The sequence below is a fragment of the Dasypus novemcinctus genome, chromosome 3, assembly GCF_030445035.2.
Source record: "Dasypus novemcinctus isolate mDasNov1 chromosome 3, mDasNov1.1.hap2, whole genome shotgun sequence".
In the NCBI taxonomy this organism is placed as follows: domain Eukaryota; kingdom Metazoa; phylum Chordata; class Mammalia; order Cingulata; family Dasypodidae; genus Dasypus; species Dasypus novemcinctus.
Window position 1 is genome coordinate 125,136,610 of NC_080675.1, and position 13,625 is coordinate 125,150,234.

The window sequence follows — 13,625 nt, forward strand, 5'->3', positions numbered from 1 at the left end:
GCATTATTTACTTCCATCATTTTATTCTTTGATTTCCATATGTCATTTCTTATTTTTGTCTATCGATTTATTCTTTTGGTTATCCTTTTTGCTCTTCTTGTCTTCTAAACTTTCCTCCAAGCCTCTCTCGCCTCTCTCTCCTGTCTTCTATCTTTTGGGCTGTAAGACTCCCTTTAATATTTCCTGCTAAGGCAGATTCTTTTTTATGAACTCTTAGTTTTTGTTTGTTTGTGAATATTTTAAAGTCACCTTCATATTTGAAGGACAATTTTGCTGGATAAAGAATTCGTGGCTGGCAACTTTTCTCTTTTAGCATCCTAATTGTATCATACTGCTGTCTTCTTGCCTCTATGCTTTCTGATAAGACACCCACACTGAGTCTTACTTCACATCCCTTGTATGTGATGGTTTGCTTCTCCCTTGTTGCTTTCATAATTTTCTCTTTATTTTTGATGTTTGACATTCTGAGTAATATGTATCTTGGAGTAGGTATATTTGGATTTATTCCAATTGGGGTATGCTGTGCTTCTTAGACATGTAAGTTCATTTCTTTCACGAGAGTTGGGAACTTTTCAACCATTTTTTCTTCAAATACTCTTTCTGCTCCTTTTGTGTTATCCTTCAACTCCTTGAGCCCCTGTTCAATTTTTCCCATTCTTTTCTCTCTTCAATTTTAGCTGTTGTGTCTTCTGTATCACTTATTCTTTCTTCTATCATTTCAAGTCAGCTGTTGTATGCCTCTTTTTTGTTGTTTGTTTTTCTTAGGAGTTCTTGGAGATTGAACCCAGAACCTCATATATAGAATGAAGGTGCTCAACCACTTGAGCTACATTCGCTTCCCTCTAATTTTTTCTAATCTCACCTATCATGTCTTTCATTCCCATGAACTCTGTTATTTTTTTATTCAGGTTTTCAAATTCTTTGTGCTCCCTCGGTGCCTTCTTTTCTTTTTTCTTCCCTGCCCCCTCCCCCATCTGTGTCCATTCACTGTGTGATCTTCTGTATCTATTTCTCTTTTAGTCTTCTCTTCTTGTCTTTCTCCTCTAGGATTCACCAGGATTTGATCCTGGGGAACTCTGATGTGGAGAGAGGTTCCATGTCAATTGCGCCACCTCAGTTCCTGGTCTCTGCTTCCCTGACTCTCCCCTTCATCTCTCTTTTGTTGCATCATCATCTTGCTGGGTGACTCACTTGTGCAGGCACTGGCTCACCATGTGGACACTCGGCTTACCACCTGGGCACTCGGCTCACTATGTGGGCACCAACCCACCACACAGGCACTTGGCTCGGCTATGTGAGCACTCATGCAGGCAGTCGGCTCACCGCATGGGCACTCAACTCACTGCATAGGCACTCAGCTCACCACGAAGGCACTTGGCTCACCATGCAGGCACTGGTTTGCCACACAGGCATACTTTCTCTTCTTTTCACCAAGAGGCCCCAGGGATGGAACCTGGATCCTCCCATATGGTAGACAGAGGCCATATCACTTGAGCCACATCCACTTCCCTCAGTGTCTTGATGTCCTTTATCTCTTTAGCCATATTGTCTTTCAACTCATTAATTTGATTTTGGAAATTTGTATATATCTCGTTAATTAGTTGTCTCAAATTCGTATCTCATCAGGGGCTTTGATATGTTCCTTTGCTTGGGCCATTTTTTCCATCTTCTTCATATGGCTTATGATTTTTTGCTGATATCTAGGCATCTGATTATGATAGTGGGTTTACTCAAATGCTCAATTTCTCTCTCTTTCATAGGGTTTTAGTGGTAAAGACTGTGTGTTACTGCTCTTCTTTGAATCTTAGTTCAACCTGTTTTGAGTCTTTAGGATTTTCCCTTTTAATTGCTCAGTTCTGGGCCCTGGACTCAGTAATGGGTTGCAGAACCACTTCTAAGAGCCTTGGGGAGGGAGGCTATAAAGGCTGGAAAAATCCTCTCTTATTTACTTTTAATTTTCTCCCATGCATTTCCTTGGTCTGCCAGCAAATGGTGCTCGTCGGCAGCCCTCTCAGTTTAAAGCCTGATTGGAGTTTGTTTGCTGCAACAGGGACAGGATCAGTGGGATAGGGGATCCTGCCTGGAAGATCTAATTATGAATTAGAGTCTCATAATTAAAACTTTCTCAGAGGCAGTTCTCCAACCCTTGCTGGCAGGTCCTCTCCTCTCCTGAGTATGAAATAATTCCACTGCATCCTCAACAACCAGTCCCAGTCAGAAAGGAGGGTGATTGAGAAGGTTGGATCTCTTTAGTCCGTCCATGCAGGCTCCCAGGGCAAACAATACGTGGTCCCTCCCAGCCTGGAAGGGCTCATGGGACACAGAAGATCAAGTCAAAAGCTGAGCCAGCCTTAGGCTGCAGTCCCTCTCCCTCCTGGAGGTGCAGCCCTTTGGATACCCTGGTCTGTAGCCACAGGCCCTGAGGCCTGGGAATTCAAAATTGTTTATAGGGTGGGGGAAGTTTTGCGTTGAGATTCTTTTCCTGTGTCCGCCTCTCTTCTTGACAGTGACAGCTTTCCCCTGGTGACCTAAACCCAAGAACATTTTTTTCCAGGCCACTTCTCCCTGCCCTCTAGCTATTTCTCAAATAGAGGAGAGAGTCCTGTGTCTTTCCAGTCTGCCTTCTTCCTGGAAGTCCAATGCTTAAGTTTTAATTTAGAAATCAGCAGATTTTATAAAATTTCAATGATCAATTTACAGTCAGGCTTTGGTCTCAATTCTGGTGCCGACCACCTGGGGCTATTTGTAAGTGGACTAAAGAACCTGCCCATATGTGACAGTCCACCCAAGAGTGGTATAACTGTATCTCCATGTTAAGTTGGAATCTCAGAGAGGGGAAAACATCCATTTTATAATATTCCTGGGTCTTAGGTCATGAAAATAAGAGAAGGTTGATAAAACATAGGAAACAAAACAGATGAATACATAGGCTAAAATCACCAAACTTAACTATAGTTATTCCCTCTTAAGAACTAAAATTTGGGGGAGCAGATATGGCTCAAGTGGTAGAGCACCTGCTTCCCACATGGGAGGTCCCGGATTTGGTTCCTGGTGCCTCTGAAAAAACAAAAACAACCAATAAGCAAAACAAATGAGAAACCAACTCAGGGGAGCTGATGTGGCTCAGTGGGTGAGCGCTGGCTTCCCACATACGAGGTCCGGGTTCAACACTGCCTCCCCCATTGTCCCCAGTACTTAGAAAAAAATAAATAAATACAATTCACTCAACAATACATTAAGCAAATATCAGAGACCCCTGATTCAGCCTAGAACTCAGTTCACAATCAATATTTGTTTGTTGAGTGAAGAGAAAAGTGAATGTATGGATTTACCAGGACACCTTGAGCTTTACCTTTCAACTCTTCAGTCTTCTCTTGAAGCTTCAACTGTATCTGCTCTTTTTGTATTTCCAGTTCTGAATTTTGCTTCTGAAGCTTTGTCAATTTCTGGCAAAGGGGAAAAAATTTTTTTGAAAACATAGCTTCAATTTTTGTCACCTATGCTTTTCCTGGTGCAAAGCTGCATGTTTTTAAACCAATATTTTTTTTCTCAGCCAGTTCTACATAGATAACCTCAGGTGCCCAACTACTGTAAGAAGTTACATTTACTTTTACATGCAAGGACTTAATGTGAGTTCAGGGAAATACTAGTGCCCAACCTGGCCCAACAATGGCTCAAATTAAGGAGAAAGACATCTCTTCAATGTTAAGGAAACTCTTTTATCCTTGTTTTCAGCCTTCTCATAGCCAGAAGAATTTGTAATAATATTTAATGTGATATAAATCCTAAATTTATGACATAAAGCAGATTCACATATTGAGTGTGTTATGATTCAGGAGGATGTGTGGCCATAACAGGATTCCTATTATTTTAGCTTTCATTTGTAAAGTACTTGCAGGGCTGGCAGCTGAGGGCCCCTTGGTGCTGTTGGCTGGTGACCAGAAGCAGCAGAGTGTGGGGTACCATGCCCCGGGGTCACGGGGAGGGCAGAGGGATGTCCTCTGGGGCTCCCGGCTGCTACAACCTTGGGTGGTATGGAACTTTTAAAAGGTGCAGGAGCCCTTAGGAAACATTAGTTCCTGTTTGTGCAGGGCTCTGTGAGAGGCATTTAGCTAAATTACTTCATCCAACAAACATGTCTTCATGAGTCCGTTAGTTCCTTATTGTTTTCCCCATTTTACATATGAGGATACTGAAGCACAGAGACAATAAGTGACCTGCCCCAGGTCACCCAGCTAGAAGTGGCAGAGAGAAGATTTGAGACTGGGACGTCAGATTTTTCAGTCAACTGCTCTTTGCACTGCTCATCTGGGAAGGATGCTTCCAAGAGGCAGTGCTAAGGGACAAGTGGCAGGACCCAGGGCACTTGGGAAGAGCAGGGAGCAGTCAGTCACGGCTCCTTCTTGGGCTTTTCACCTCTTGACAAAGGTTCAAAAGAGGAGGAAACCTTACGTTGTATTTAAGCCTTAGTCTCTTTTTCTTCCCCCAGAGTCTAGTCCTCTGATCTCCCTTCCCCTAAAAGGTAGCTCCTGTAGGCAATGGGAGTCAATAGTTAAATCTGATTTGCTCTGCAGAAATCTGCTTTACAGGAAATTACATTGCTCTTCTCATCTGTGGAAAGAGTTGCAACTTAGTTCCTTATTTGTAAAACTGAGGCAAGTTAGTATAGGGAACGTGGGAAGATGAGAGAAGATGTCCTGTCACAGCTGGGACCAGGCAGAGAACACGGCTGTGAGACCCCACCTGGAAACCCCCTGAGGGAAGACTGCTACTCAGGACAAAGCCGGGAAAACCCACTGAGACCCAGGCCACCAGGTCCCACTTGGAAATCCTGGTTCGGGAGGAAGCTCCGGGGAACTCCAGACTCCCCAGTGGTCCCCTGAGGGCTAACAGGTGGGGACTGTAAGGCAGCCAGTCAGGGCAGCCAGCAGCCACGGCCCCTCCCCACCATGAGAAAGGGAGGAGGGAAGAAGGGTTTTAATAAAGGTAGCTCCCCCCACCGCCCCAGGCACGCCTGGGGGTCACCTGCATCTGCATCTGCATCTGCATACTTTTTTCTCTGGCTTCTCAATAAACTGTTTACTGGCCTAATTAAGCTGGCATGCTCTTAAATTCCTTTATGTGGCATGGCTAAGAACCTAGGGGACACAGCGTGTTCTGATAACAAAACCATCACCTGACCTCTTCCACAGTGTCCTTGTATTTCTTCCCCTTCTCCTCATAATTTTGCCTGTGGGCAGCTGCCCTTTCCAGTTCCGATTCCAGTTTCTGAATCTTCTCAACATCACCAGCCCGGAGAGCGGCCAGGCTGGTCAGCTTCTCCACCAATCCATGGTTCTCCTTGTTCTAAAGAAAAGGAGCATCGGGTGGTTACAGCCTTCTTCAAAATAAAGAAGCTGATCCATTTACCTCTCAGAACTGCTAACATCTAACTATACCAGAGGTTTAGTTATGCTTGACCACATTTTGGCCTTAATTATGAGCATCTTCATCCCAGTGAAAACAGTGAGGCAGATGGCATCAGGTAAATGTCTTTCTGAACGGGAGGCTCTTTTGGTGTGCAACCTCCCAAATCCTGGAGCCCCAGGACAAATGGAGCTCAGGCAGCACCAGGGCTCCCCCAGGGCCCTGCTCCAGGTCAGCTGCTGCTTCCTTTTATTTTAAAGATTTATTTTATTTCTTTCTCCCCATCCCCCCCGCCCCCGTCTGCTCTCTGTGTCCACCTGCACCCTCGGCAGCACCAGGAAACCGCATCTCTCTTTTGTTGCATCATCTTGCTGTGTCAGCTCTCCATGTGTGCAGCGCCACTCCTGGGTGGGCTGTGCTTTTTTCACACGGGGTGGCTCTCCTTGCTCGTGGGGCACCCCTGCGTGGCACAGCACTCCTTGAGCGCAGCAGCACTGCGCGTGGGCCAGCTCACCACACAGGTCAGGAGGCCCTGGGTATTGAACCCTGGGCCCTCCATGTGGTAGGCGGACGCTCTATCAGTTGAACCATGTCCGTTTCCCAGCTGCTGTTTCTAAGTGCTGCCCTGCTGCAGCTATGCAACATGCAAGCACGGTACACAACAGCACAGTTAGGGGGAGCTTCTACCAAACTTCAAGTTTATTTGTTTATACACTCATCCATTTACTAAGGACCCTTATGGATTGGCTTAGAACAAAGGTTAAAGTTCACATTTAGAGGATCTCGATATTACTTGGGAGAAGGTCAGGAGTGAGCTTCATAGATGTAGACACTGAATATTTCACTCAAGGTTTTAACTGCCCTCCCTTGCTGAGAGCATATGGATATTTTTTCTAGCCAGGAGTAATTGTATGGGGGCTCTTCCCAAACCAGGCAGGGCTGCAATTGGACCGTGTGGCACCTTTGGGCAAATTAGAAAATGGCACCTCTTCTGGGCAGACACAGCCCTGAGGGAGGATGGCTGGGTAGGTAGACAGAACGTTTGTGCAAATTAGGAAATGGCATCCCTACCAGGGCAGCATAGCTTCGCATCAAGACACATGGCTGGGCGGACAGAGCCCAGGCTGGATTTCAGCCCCACATTTGCCCCTTGGGCAGGTCCCTTTGTGCAGTGAACAACCTACACAACCGTAAGTGGCAGCCCTTTACCGTGTGCTTCTGTTTTTGAACTGAGGTGGTTCATATAGACTGTTGGGCACAAATCTTAAGAGTAGAGCTAAGAAACTGGCCCAGAACAAAATAAATCTATGCCAAAAAAGTGTACAGAAAAGATGCACCACTAACACCTACCTGATCTTCCAGCTTTTTCTGCAAACGCTGGACCCTATACGTAAGCTGAATGTTTAGCACGAACCGCCGGATATTCTGGAATCTGCGTCTGGCCAGCCACGCCCGTGCGTATTTTTGAAGGATCACGGCCTTGTGTTCCTCCAGCATCTTTAAAACAATGTTTTATGAATTGGAAAACTGGATCTCCACTGCTTTTTATATCAACTCCTCTAATGTGGGCTGATGTAATTGCCTGTATATTCCCACATCAAATGTAGAATTCTTACGGTCAACCCATAGAGCCCCAGTAAGACCAAACTTTTGAAACCACCACCAAATCCTACCTGTAACAGGTGTACACGAACAGATACCAACATACCAGAACTCGCTGCTCTCCAGGAAGATCTTCATGCAGAAAACTAATCTCACCACGATCAGTGAAAAATAACACAAGACCTGGAAAACCCTTGTCCCAAGAAAGGGTTAGGTCTCAGCTGTACCTTTCGGTACCTCCTCCTTGCCAGGAGCCCTCGGCTGTAGGCCTGGATTGTGATGGTGGCCATGCGAATGAGCTGGTACAAGCTGCGAACGAGATACCCACGGCAGTGCTTCTGCAGGATTATGGCGGCCCACGCTTCCTTTAAGGCCGTCGCTGTAACAGCTTTCCTTGGGGGAAGAGAACTCGAGTGAATTCATTATCCACATAGCACTGACTTCCACGACAGCTGGTGGAGCACTTTTTTACTAAAAGAACTATTCATATGTTCTGTACACCGACATATAAAGTCCTGAAAGTGGTTCCTTCTAACGTCTGTTCAGGGTCAGCCCTGGCAGGCTCCCCTTTCACCCTGATCTGCACATGGGCCCACTCCAGCCACGAGGAACCATACAGGAACTTCCAGCCTCTTCGAATTCATGGCAATCAACCCCCTTTGCTCATGCACCTACAGAGACTGTGACGATGAAGCTGTGCATTTGCACAGCACGTGCTCAAGCATTCATTTGTTCATGTGAGAAATGCTGGGACTGTAGATCAGGGGTTGGCAAATGGCCTGTTTCTGTAACTCAAATGTTATTGGAGCACAGCCACCCCCTGGCTGCTTTCATGAACCACAAAGGAGTCAAGCAGTTGCGACAAGGACCCAAGGAACTGCAAAGTCTGACATATTTACTCTCTGTCCTTTCACAGAAAAAGTTTGTCATCCCTGTCCAGAGAACAGGGAGTGAAGACAAAGTTCTTGCCTTCAGAGTTTATAATCTCATGGAGCAGAATGATATATAAATGGCCACCTAGGGCAAAAGGGAAAAATAAAATAACTACTAAACACTATAAATAAGAACATAGGGAAGAGAACAATTATTCTGCTTGGGAAGACCTGATATGGGAATCAGCCCTCGAGGAAGTAAGATTTCTGTAGACAAGGAAGGTTAGAAAAAGCATTTCAGGCCAAGGGACCAGTGTGGGCAAAGACATGGTGGTCTAGAAGTGCCTGGAATAGTCAGAAAAAAGTGAAGATGTCTGGAATCGCTAGAATATAGGATCCATTGAGAAAACGGGCAATGGTGTCGTTAGAAAAGTAGATGGGGACCATTTGTTATTAAAAAATATATTTACTGAACACCTACTCTGTGACAGCCACTGAGCTAGGTACTAGGTACAGACACAATGGGAATGAGACAAGCATGGTTCCCAGCCTCATGGCGCTTCCATTAGGAATGTATCCGGGCCACCGAGGACCTTCAATACCATGTCAGAGACCAAATGCTATTCTGTAGAAAACAGGGAGCATTCAAAGCATTGAAGGGTGAGCAGAGCCGTGGCTCAATCAGGACCCTGCTTTAGGAAGGTGGACAGAAAAGAGATGGGTGGAAGGTGATGCTGTAATATTTTTAAGGCAAACAATGATGATGGACTAAACCAGGGCATGGGACAGTGGGAATGGGATGAATGGGACAGATGCAAGAGGAAAGCAGGAGAATTCTCAGACCCCAGTGATTCCCAAATAGAAGGGGAGCATGGGTTTAAGATAGAGGATAACTCTAGAATTTCCTGCCCTCGAGACTGCTGTTACTACTGAACCCAGAAGCAGGGGAGAGCAAGCAAGCCTGGCTCTGTGTATAAGATGGTCTCCTGGTGCAGAGAAAGGCAAGTCCAGTTTGGGACATGTGATTAAGATTGTGGGACATGTGATTAAGATTGTGGGGAGAACCCAGTTGCTGCTGGAAGTCAGACCTTAAGCCTAGGAAAAGGTCAGGCTCAGAGCCTTGGTCTGACTCTTAAACACATGTCATCTCAACTTGCCCTCACAGCATCCCAAGGACATGCAGAAACACACAATTATCTGGAAGGATGCCCGCCTCACTGCCAGCCCACACCCTCCCGGCCTCACCCTCTCCAACAGGTACACAATGACGTGATCCTTCAGTGGACCGCTGTATTGCGTGGCCTCTCAGGGCCCCTCAGGGAACAGCAGCTGTGCTCATGGCAGGACCCGTGCGGCTGATGGAACTGCCCTCCACTCGGCCAGCCCCTCCACCGGGGCTACTCCAGGGCGGTCTCCTCCCAGGGGTTTCTGTGGCACATTTGCTGGCAGGGCCTGGCCATGGGACCCCTCTGACCTTGCCTAGTCCCCACTGTCTGCAGGCAGGGTGGAAAGTGGCTTCTCTTGACGTCTTCACTAAGACCTTCCTGGTCTTAAATACTTTCAGTCCCCAGGGAAAAGGGCCCCAATCCGCCTCTCTGGTCTCACCAGGAATTCCGACCCTCTTGAGCAGCACCCGGGTCAGGGGGTCAGGGCTTCTTCCGTTAGGGTCCCGCTGCTGCGCATATGGGCACGCCAGGCACAGTCAGCACTTCCTGCCCCTGAGGGACGCCTCTGCTCCCCTCAAACGCACAGCCACCAGAGGGCAACCCCACACACCCGAATCCCAGGCCCCAGGCTCGCTCTTGAGAAGCCCTGCCCCCTGGAGCTCATCAGCCAAGAAAGCCCTACACTTCCACATGCTGTCCTCGATTCCAACGTACCTCACCGTTTGCTGACCCCGGAAGTACCGCTGGATTATCAGGGCAGCTTGTCTCTCTCGGAGGAATTTTTTCCTCTGGAGCCAGCCACGGATGTGCTTTTGTATCACAACACAACCCTGCCTCAATTTATCCAACCGGAGTTTCTCTAAATAAGCCACTTGTCCTGCTCTGAAGAAAATTTTGGTTTTACCAAATTGGTACTGATTAGAATCCTGGAAGAGAAAAGTGATATAGTCAGAAATCAAATCTTTCAGATTTTCTATAGTACTTAGGAAAATGTTAATAGACTAAAAGATGCCAGAACTTGTTTTGACCTATCTGCTCTTTGACATAGAGCAGAAAAATTCTGATCCTGACGTAGCATTTGATATTTTCACTGTTTGTTAAAAGCCACTTGGGAGGAACAAATGAAATTGAGGTTAAAGTACCCATGTGTGGGGTAAAGAAGGGATGTACACATTCTGAGTTCTTCAATTGGGCTGCTGGAGAATTTCGGCCTCTCTCACATGGTTTCTAGGAGAACCACTTGAGAGAGCCCCCCTTTAGAATCTGGTTTTCTGTCTTCATTTTGGGTTTTCATCACCACCCCCGTTCCTAGCCATCATGACCTCCCCCACCTCTTTTCCCCCTGGCATTCATGCCTGTAGCAGCGACTGGAAGTCACCCTGAGCACTGCATCTGGAGCCACACTTGACTGAGTCCCCTTCTCTGCTGACCATGTAATGAAAGCCAGGTCCCCTGTGGGAGAACAGAGCACCCGAGAGGGCACCGGGGAGGCCAGGGCTTTAATCTGGGTCCGTGCAGGAGACCCCGCTGTCAGGCCTAGTGAGAGTGTCTGCTCTGATCTCCTGAGCACACAAATGCTTGGGCACATTCTCTTTCTTCTCAGGCACTGGTGACAACGACAGTCCTGAGATTCTAAGGCAAAGATGAAGAAAGACATGCTTCTTGGCGACAGCCCGTGATGGCAGGCGGGAAAGACTGACCTGGATGAGCCTGTGCAAAACCACTTTGCACACCTCCTTTTTATCACTGAAGGACAGCTCCTGCTTGGTCATGAGGATGCCGTAGCGACTATAGAACTCGATGTATGTCCACCTGGAAAAGCGAAGACATGGACCCAGGAGCACACACGGAAGGATTGAGCAAGGTTGCCAGATGGGGTGCTCTTTGTGTCTGGGGAGCCCAATGCCTTGCCCGCCACTGTTCCCACGGTGGCGTTGGTGTCTGTTCTGGTGATGATAGCCCTGACCTTTGACCCACATCTTCCCTCACCAGACTGGTTTTTTTTGTTAATGATCTGCCCCAGTAATTGTCTTTTTCCTTCCCCTTCAGGTCCCTTTCCCAAGAGCTCTGGGAAGGTAGCAGGTGACCATTACTAGCTGCTGAGATGGGGTGATAGGGGATGCTATGGTGGCCTGTGTCCCCACAGGTCTGCTGCTCACCCTCTCTGGCCTTTCCAGGACAATGAAAAAAATTGGGGAGTCATCTTACAAAAGCCAGAAGTAAGGCCAATGCATTCACCCTGGGTGCTCTGCCCAGACCTGAAGTTGGACACTTTTTTCTGGCAACATACCTGGAAGGGTAGCTCTGTGCACTGATACGAATCGTTTCTAAAACACCGCAGGCTCTCAGTTGCTGAACTATTCTTTTGGAGTCAAACCTTAAAGAAGACAATTTAATATTGTTAAGCCATTGTAATAGATAAATATGCCCTTAAACAGGCGTGGCAGATTGCCTAGAGTGGGAACTCCCAGAGGACAGAGGCCGTGTGGCCCATCAGTGTAAGCCCCCTGCCAGGAACACAGTGGATGCTCATAAATAAATGTCTGCTGAGTGTTAGTGAAAACAGCATCACCAATGGAACAGTTCAGAAAGTTGTAGTGGGGATATAGAGAAAGAAGGATGGATTCTGATGGAGGCGATGGGGAGAAGACCTTGAGGGGAAAAAGTAATTTGGGTCGAACTTCAAGAAACAACCAGGGTAGAGAGAAAAGTTAAAGCTCACTGTGTGCAAACACCCATTTGATGCTTGAATTCCCTTCACAAAACACACAGCAGGTGGCCCTCTGACCTAGGTCTGACTCTTCAGGTGAGCCACCACCTCCAAAAGCAGCTCATTCCCTCAGGTAACTCTAACAAGTAAAAAGATATGCTACAATTTCCACTCACAGATTTTGGACCTCCTTCCCGAGCCCCCAGAGAACAAGTCCAAATTCCCATGCCATGCTTGAGGATGAATCTTCTGACCTCTCTACCTTTTCTTCTACAAGCAAAGATAGATTATTCTTACATATTCTGGTTTTCTCAGACGCATTAACTTTAGCTGTGCACTATACTTTCAAGGGTAGTCCCACTGCTTCACCCTGGGGATGAGGTGGGCTAGCCAAAGGGCTTGTGCTAATATTATATGCAAAGGGCAGGACTGTTATGAATCATTTAAGACCCAGAAACAGAGTAAAGTTCAAGACAATTGTGAGCAAATTCTCCAACCTCATGACAGAAATTGTTTCCTTCGTGTTTTCATCCTCTGTTGCGTAAGGACACTTACTCAAAGGGTAATTTCTCATCGTTGGGCTTGATGCAGCGCACGTAGTGGGGTGTGGTCGCATTGAGGGTCTCCATGAGCAAGTACAGAGAGCTGCGGAACTAGGAGACAATATCTGAGATAGCTTAATGCTGACAGCAAATGGAAGCAAAGGTCCCAACGCCCAACTTTGGTAAGTTACTCAGCAAGAGGGAGAACTACCTTCCTGTGTAAGAGCCCATTTGGAAGGCTGTGATCTATTGCTGTGCTCACTAGGCATAGGGTAAAATTGCCTAATACTCCCAAGCAGCAGTGGCCTTAGTAAATGATAGTACAGAGGTGTGGTTTGCTCAGGTGTGCGCTGCCGTGGGGGCTGAGGGATGATGAACACACACTATTGCCTTTCTCTGCAGTTGCGTGCATTTTAGATTTGAGAAAGCGCAGTGTGCACGCCCAGGCCTGGCACGCGGCCCCGTGATGCCTGGCTCCCTGGGCACTGTGGGCGCCTTGGCCCCTCACCCTCCCACACCTTTTTGGTACCTTGCTCCCAACTGTGGTCCGGAAGTGCTTGTTGTTGGGTTTGATGACTTGTTTTGCAGATTTAACTGTGATCGTTGAGCCAAAAGGGGAAGGAAGGACTGGATTTTCTTGAAAAAAGCTAGCAAAGAGATGAAACTGGAAGAAAGAGCGAGGATTTCAGTGTCCACTAGTGTTTGCCTATGGCATCAGCTGCTACACACCCAATAAATGGTCTCAACAGCCACATCTAAACAGTGGGGTGAAGTCACAACCTCGGTCAAATTCTACTGCCAAACCCCCATTCTCTACAAGGGAAGTGCAATCACAAGAGGAGGAGGAAAGTGTGTGAATGTCTGTGTGTGGGTATCAAAAGCCAGAACAGTAGAAACAGTGACCAGTCCCACTTCCATGCCTCGGCTGACTTTGTTCCTCCACCTGGAATCTCCTCCCTCCTAGCCCAGCTTCTGTCCCAGGGACCAAAGCCCCACCTGTTCATCAAGGTTCTGCTAAAATGTCCCTAGTCCACTCCCTGCACGATACCTTCTCTGGTACTCTGTGTGGATTAATCCCAACTTCATTTCAACTGCTTCAATCTTTATTTGTGTCTCTTTTAAGGTCCTTCTTACTTTCTACCTTGCATCAGTTATTTCTTTAATGACTTATTCTCTGTCTTAGAGACCAACGTAATTTTTTTTTCATTTAAACTAGACATTGGTAATTTTCCGTCAAGGCAGAATCTCTGCCTCACGCATGCTTGTATAATCCCAGGCAATGACTGACCCCGAGGCGCCCACGTCTCCATTAGCATGAGCTCTGAGC

At 47.0% G+C, this 13,625-nt stretch overlaps 1 protein-coding gene across 2 annotated transcripts in view; it reads right to left on the bottom strand.

Annotated features, from left to right (window-relative positions):
- Positions 1–13,625, bottom strand: part of MYO5C (myosin VC) — a 99,245-nt gene that overhangs the window by 45,633 nt on the left and 39,987 nt on the right. For both annotated transcript variants that reach the window (XM_004483495.5, XM_012521600.3), the window contains 9 exons: positions 12,828–12,962; positions 12,312–12,409; positions 11,337–11,423; positions 10,747–10,858; positions 9,761–9,972; positions 7,236–7,401; positions 6,757–6,903; positions 5,182–5,346; positions 3,353–3,446 (listed from right to left, as the gene is read on the bottom strand). In XM_004483495.5, the coding sequence (XP_004483552.2) occupies positions 3,353–3,446; positions 5,182–5,346; positions 6,757–6,903; positions 7,236–7,401; positions 9,761–9,972; positions 10,747–10,858; positions 11,337–11,423; positions 12,312–12,409; positions 12,828–12,962 (1,216 nt within the window). The remainder of the gene's footprint in view (positions 1–3,352; positions 3,447–5,181; positions 5,347–6,756; positions 6,904–7,235; positions 7,402–9,760; positions 9,973–10,746; positions 10,859–11,336; positions 11,424–12,311; positions 12,410–12,827; positions 12,963–13,625) is intronic.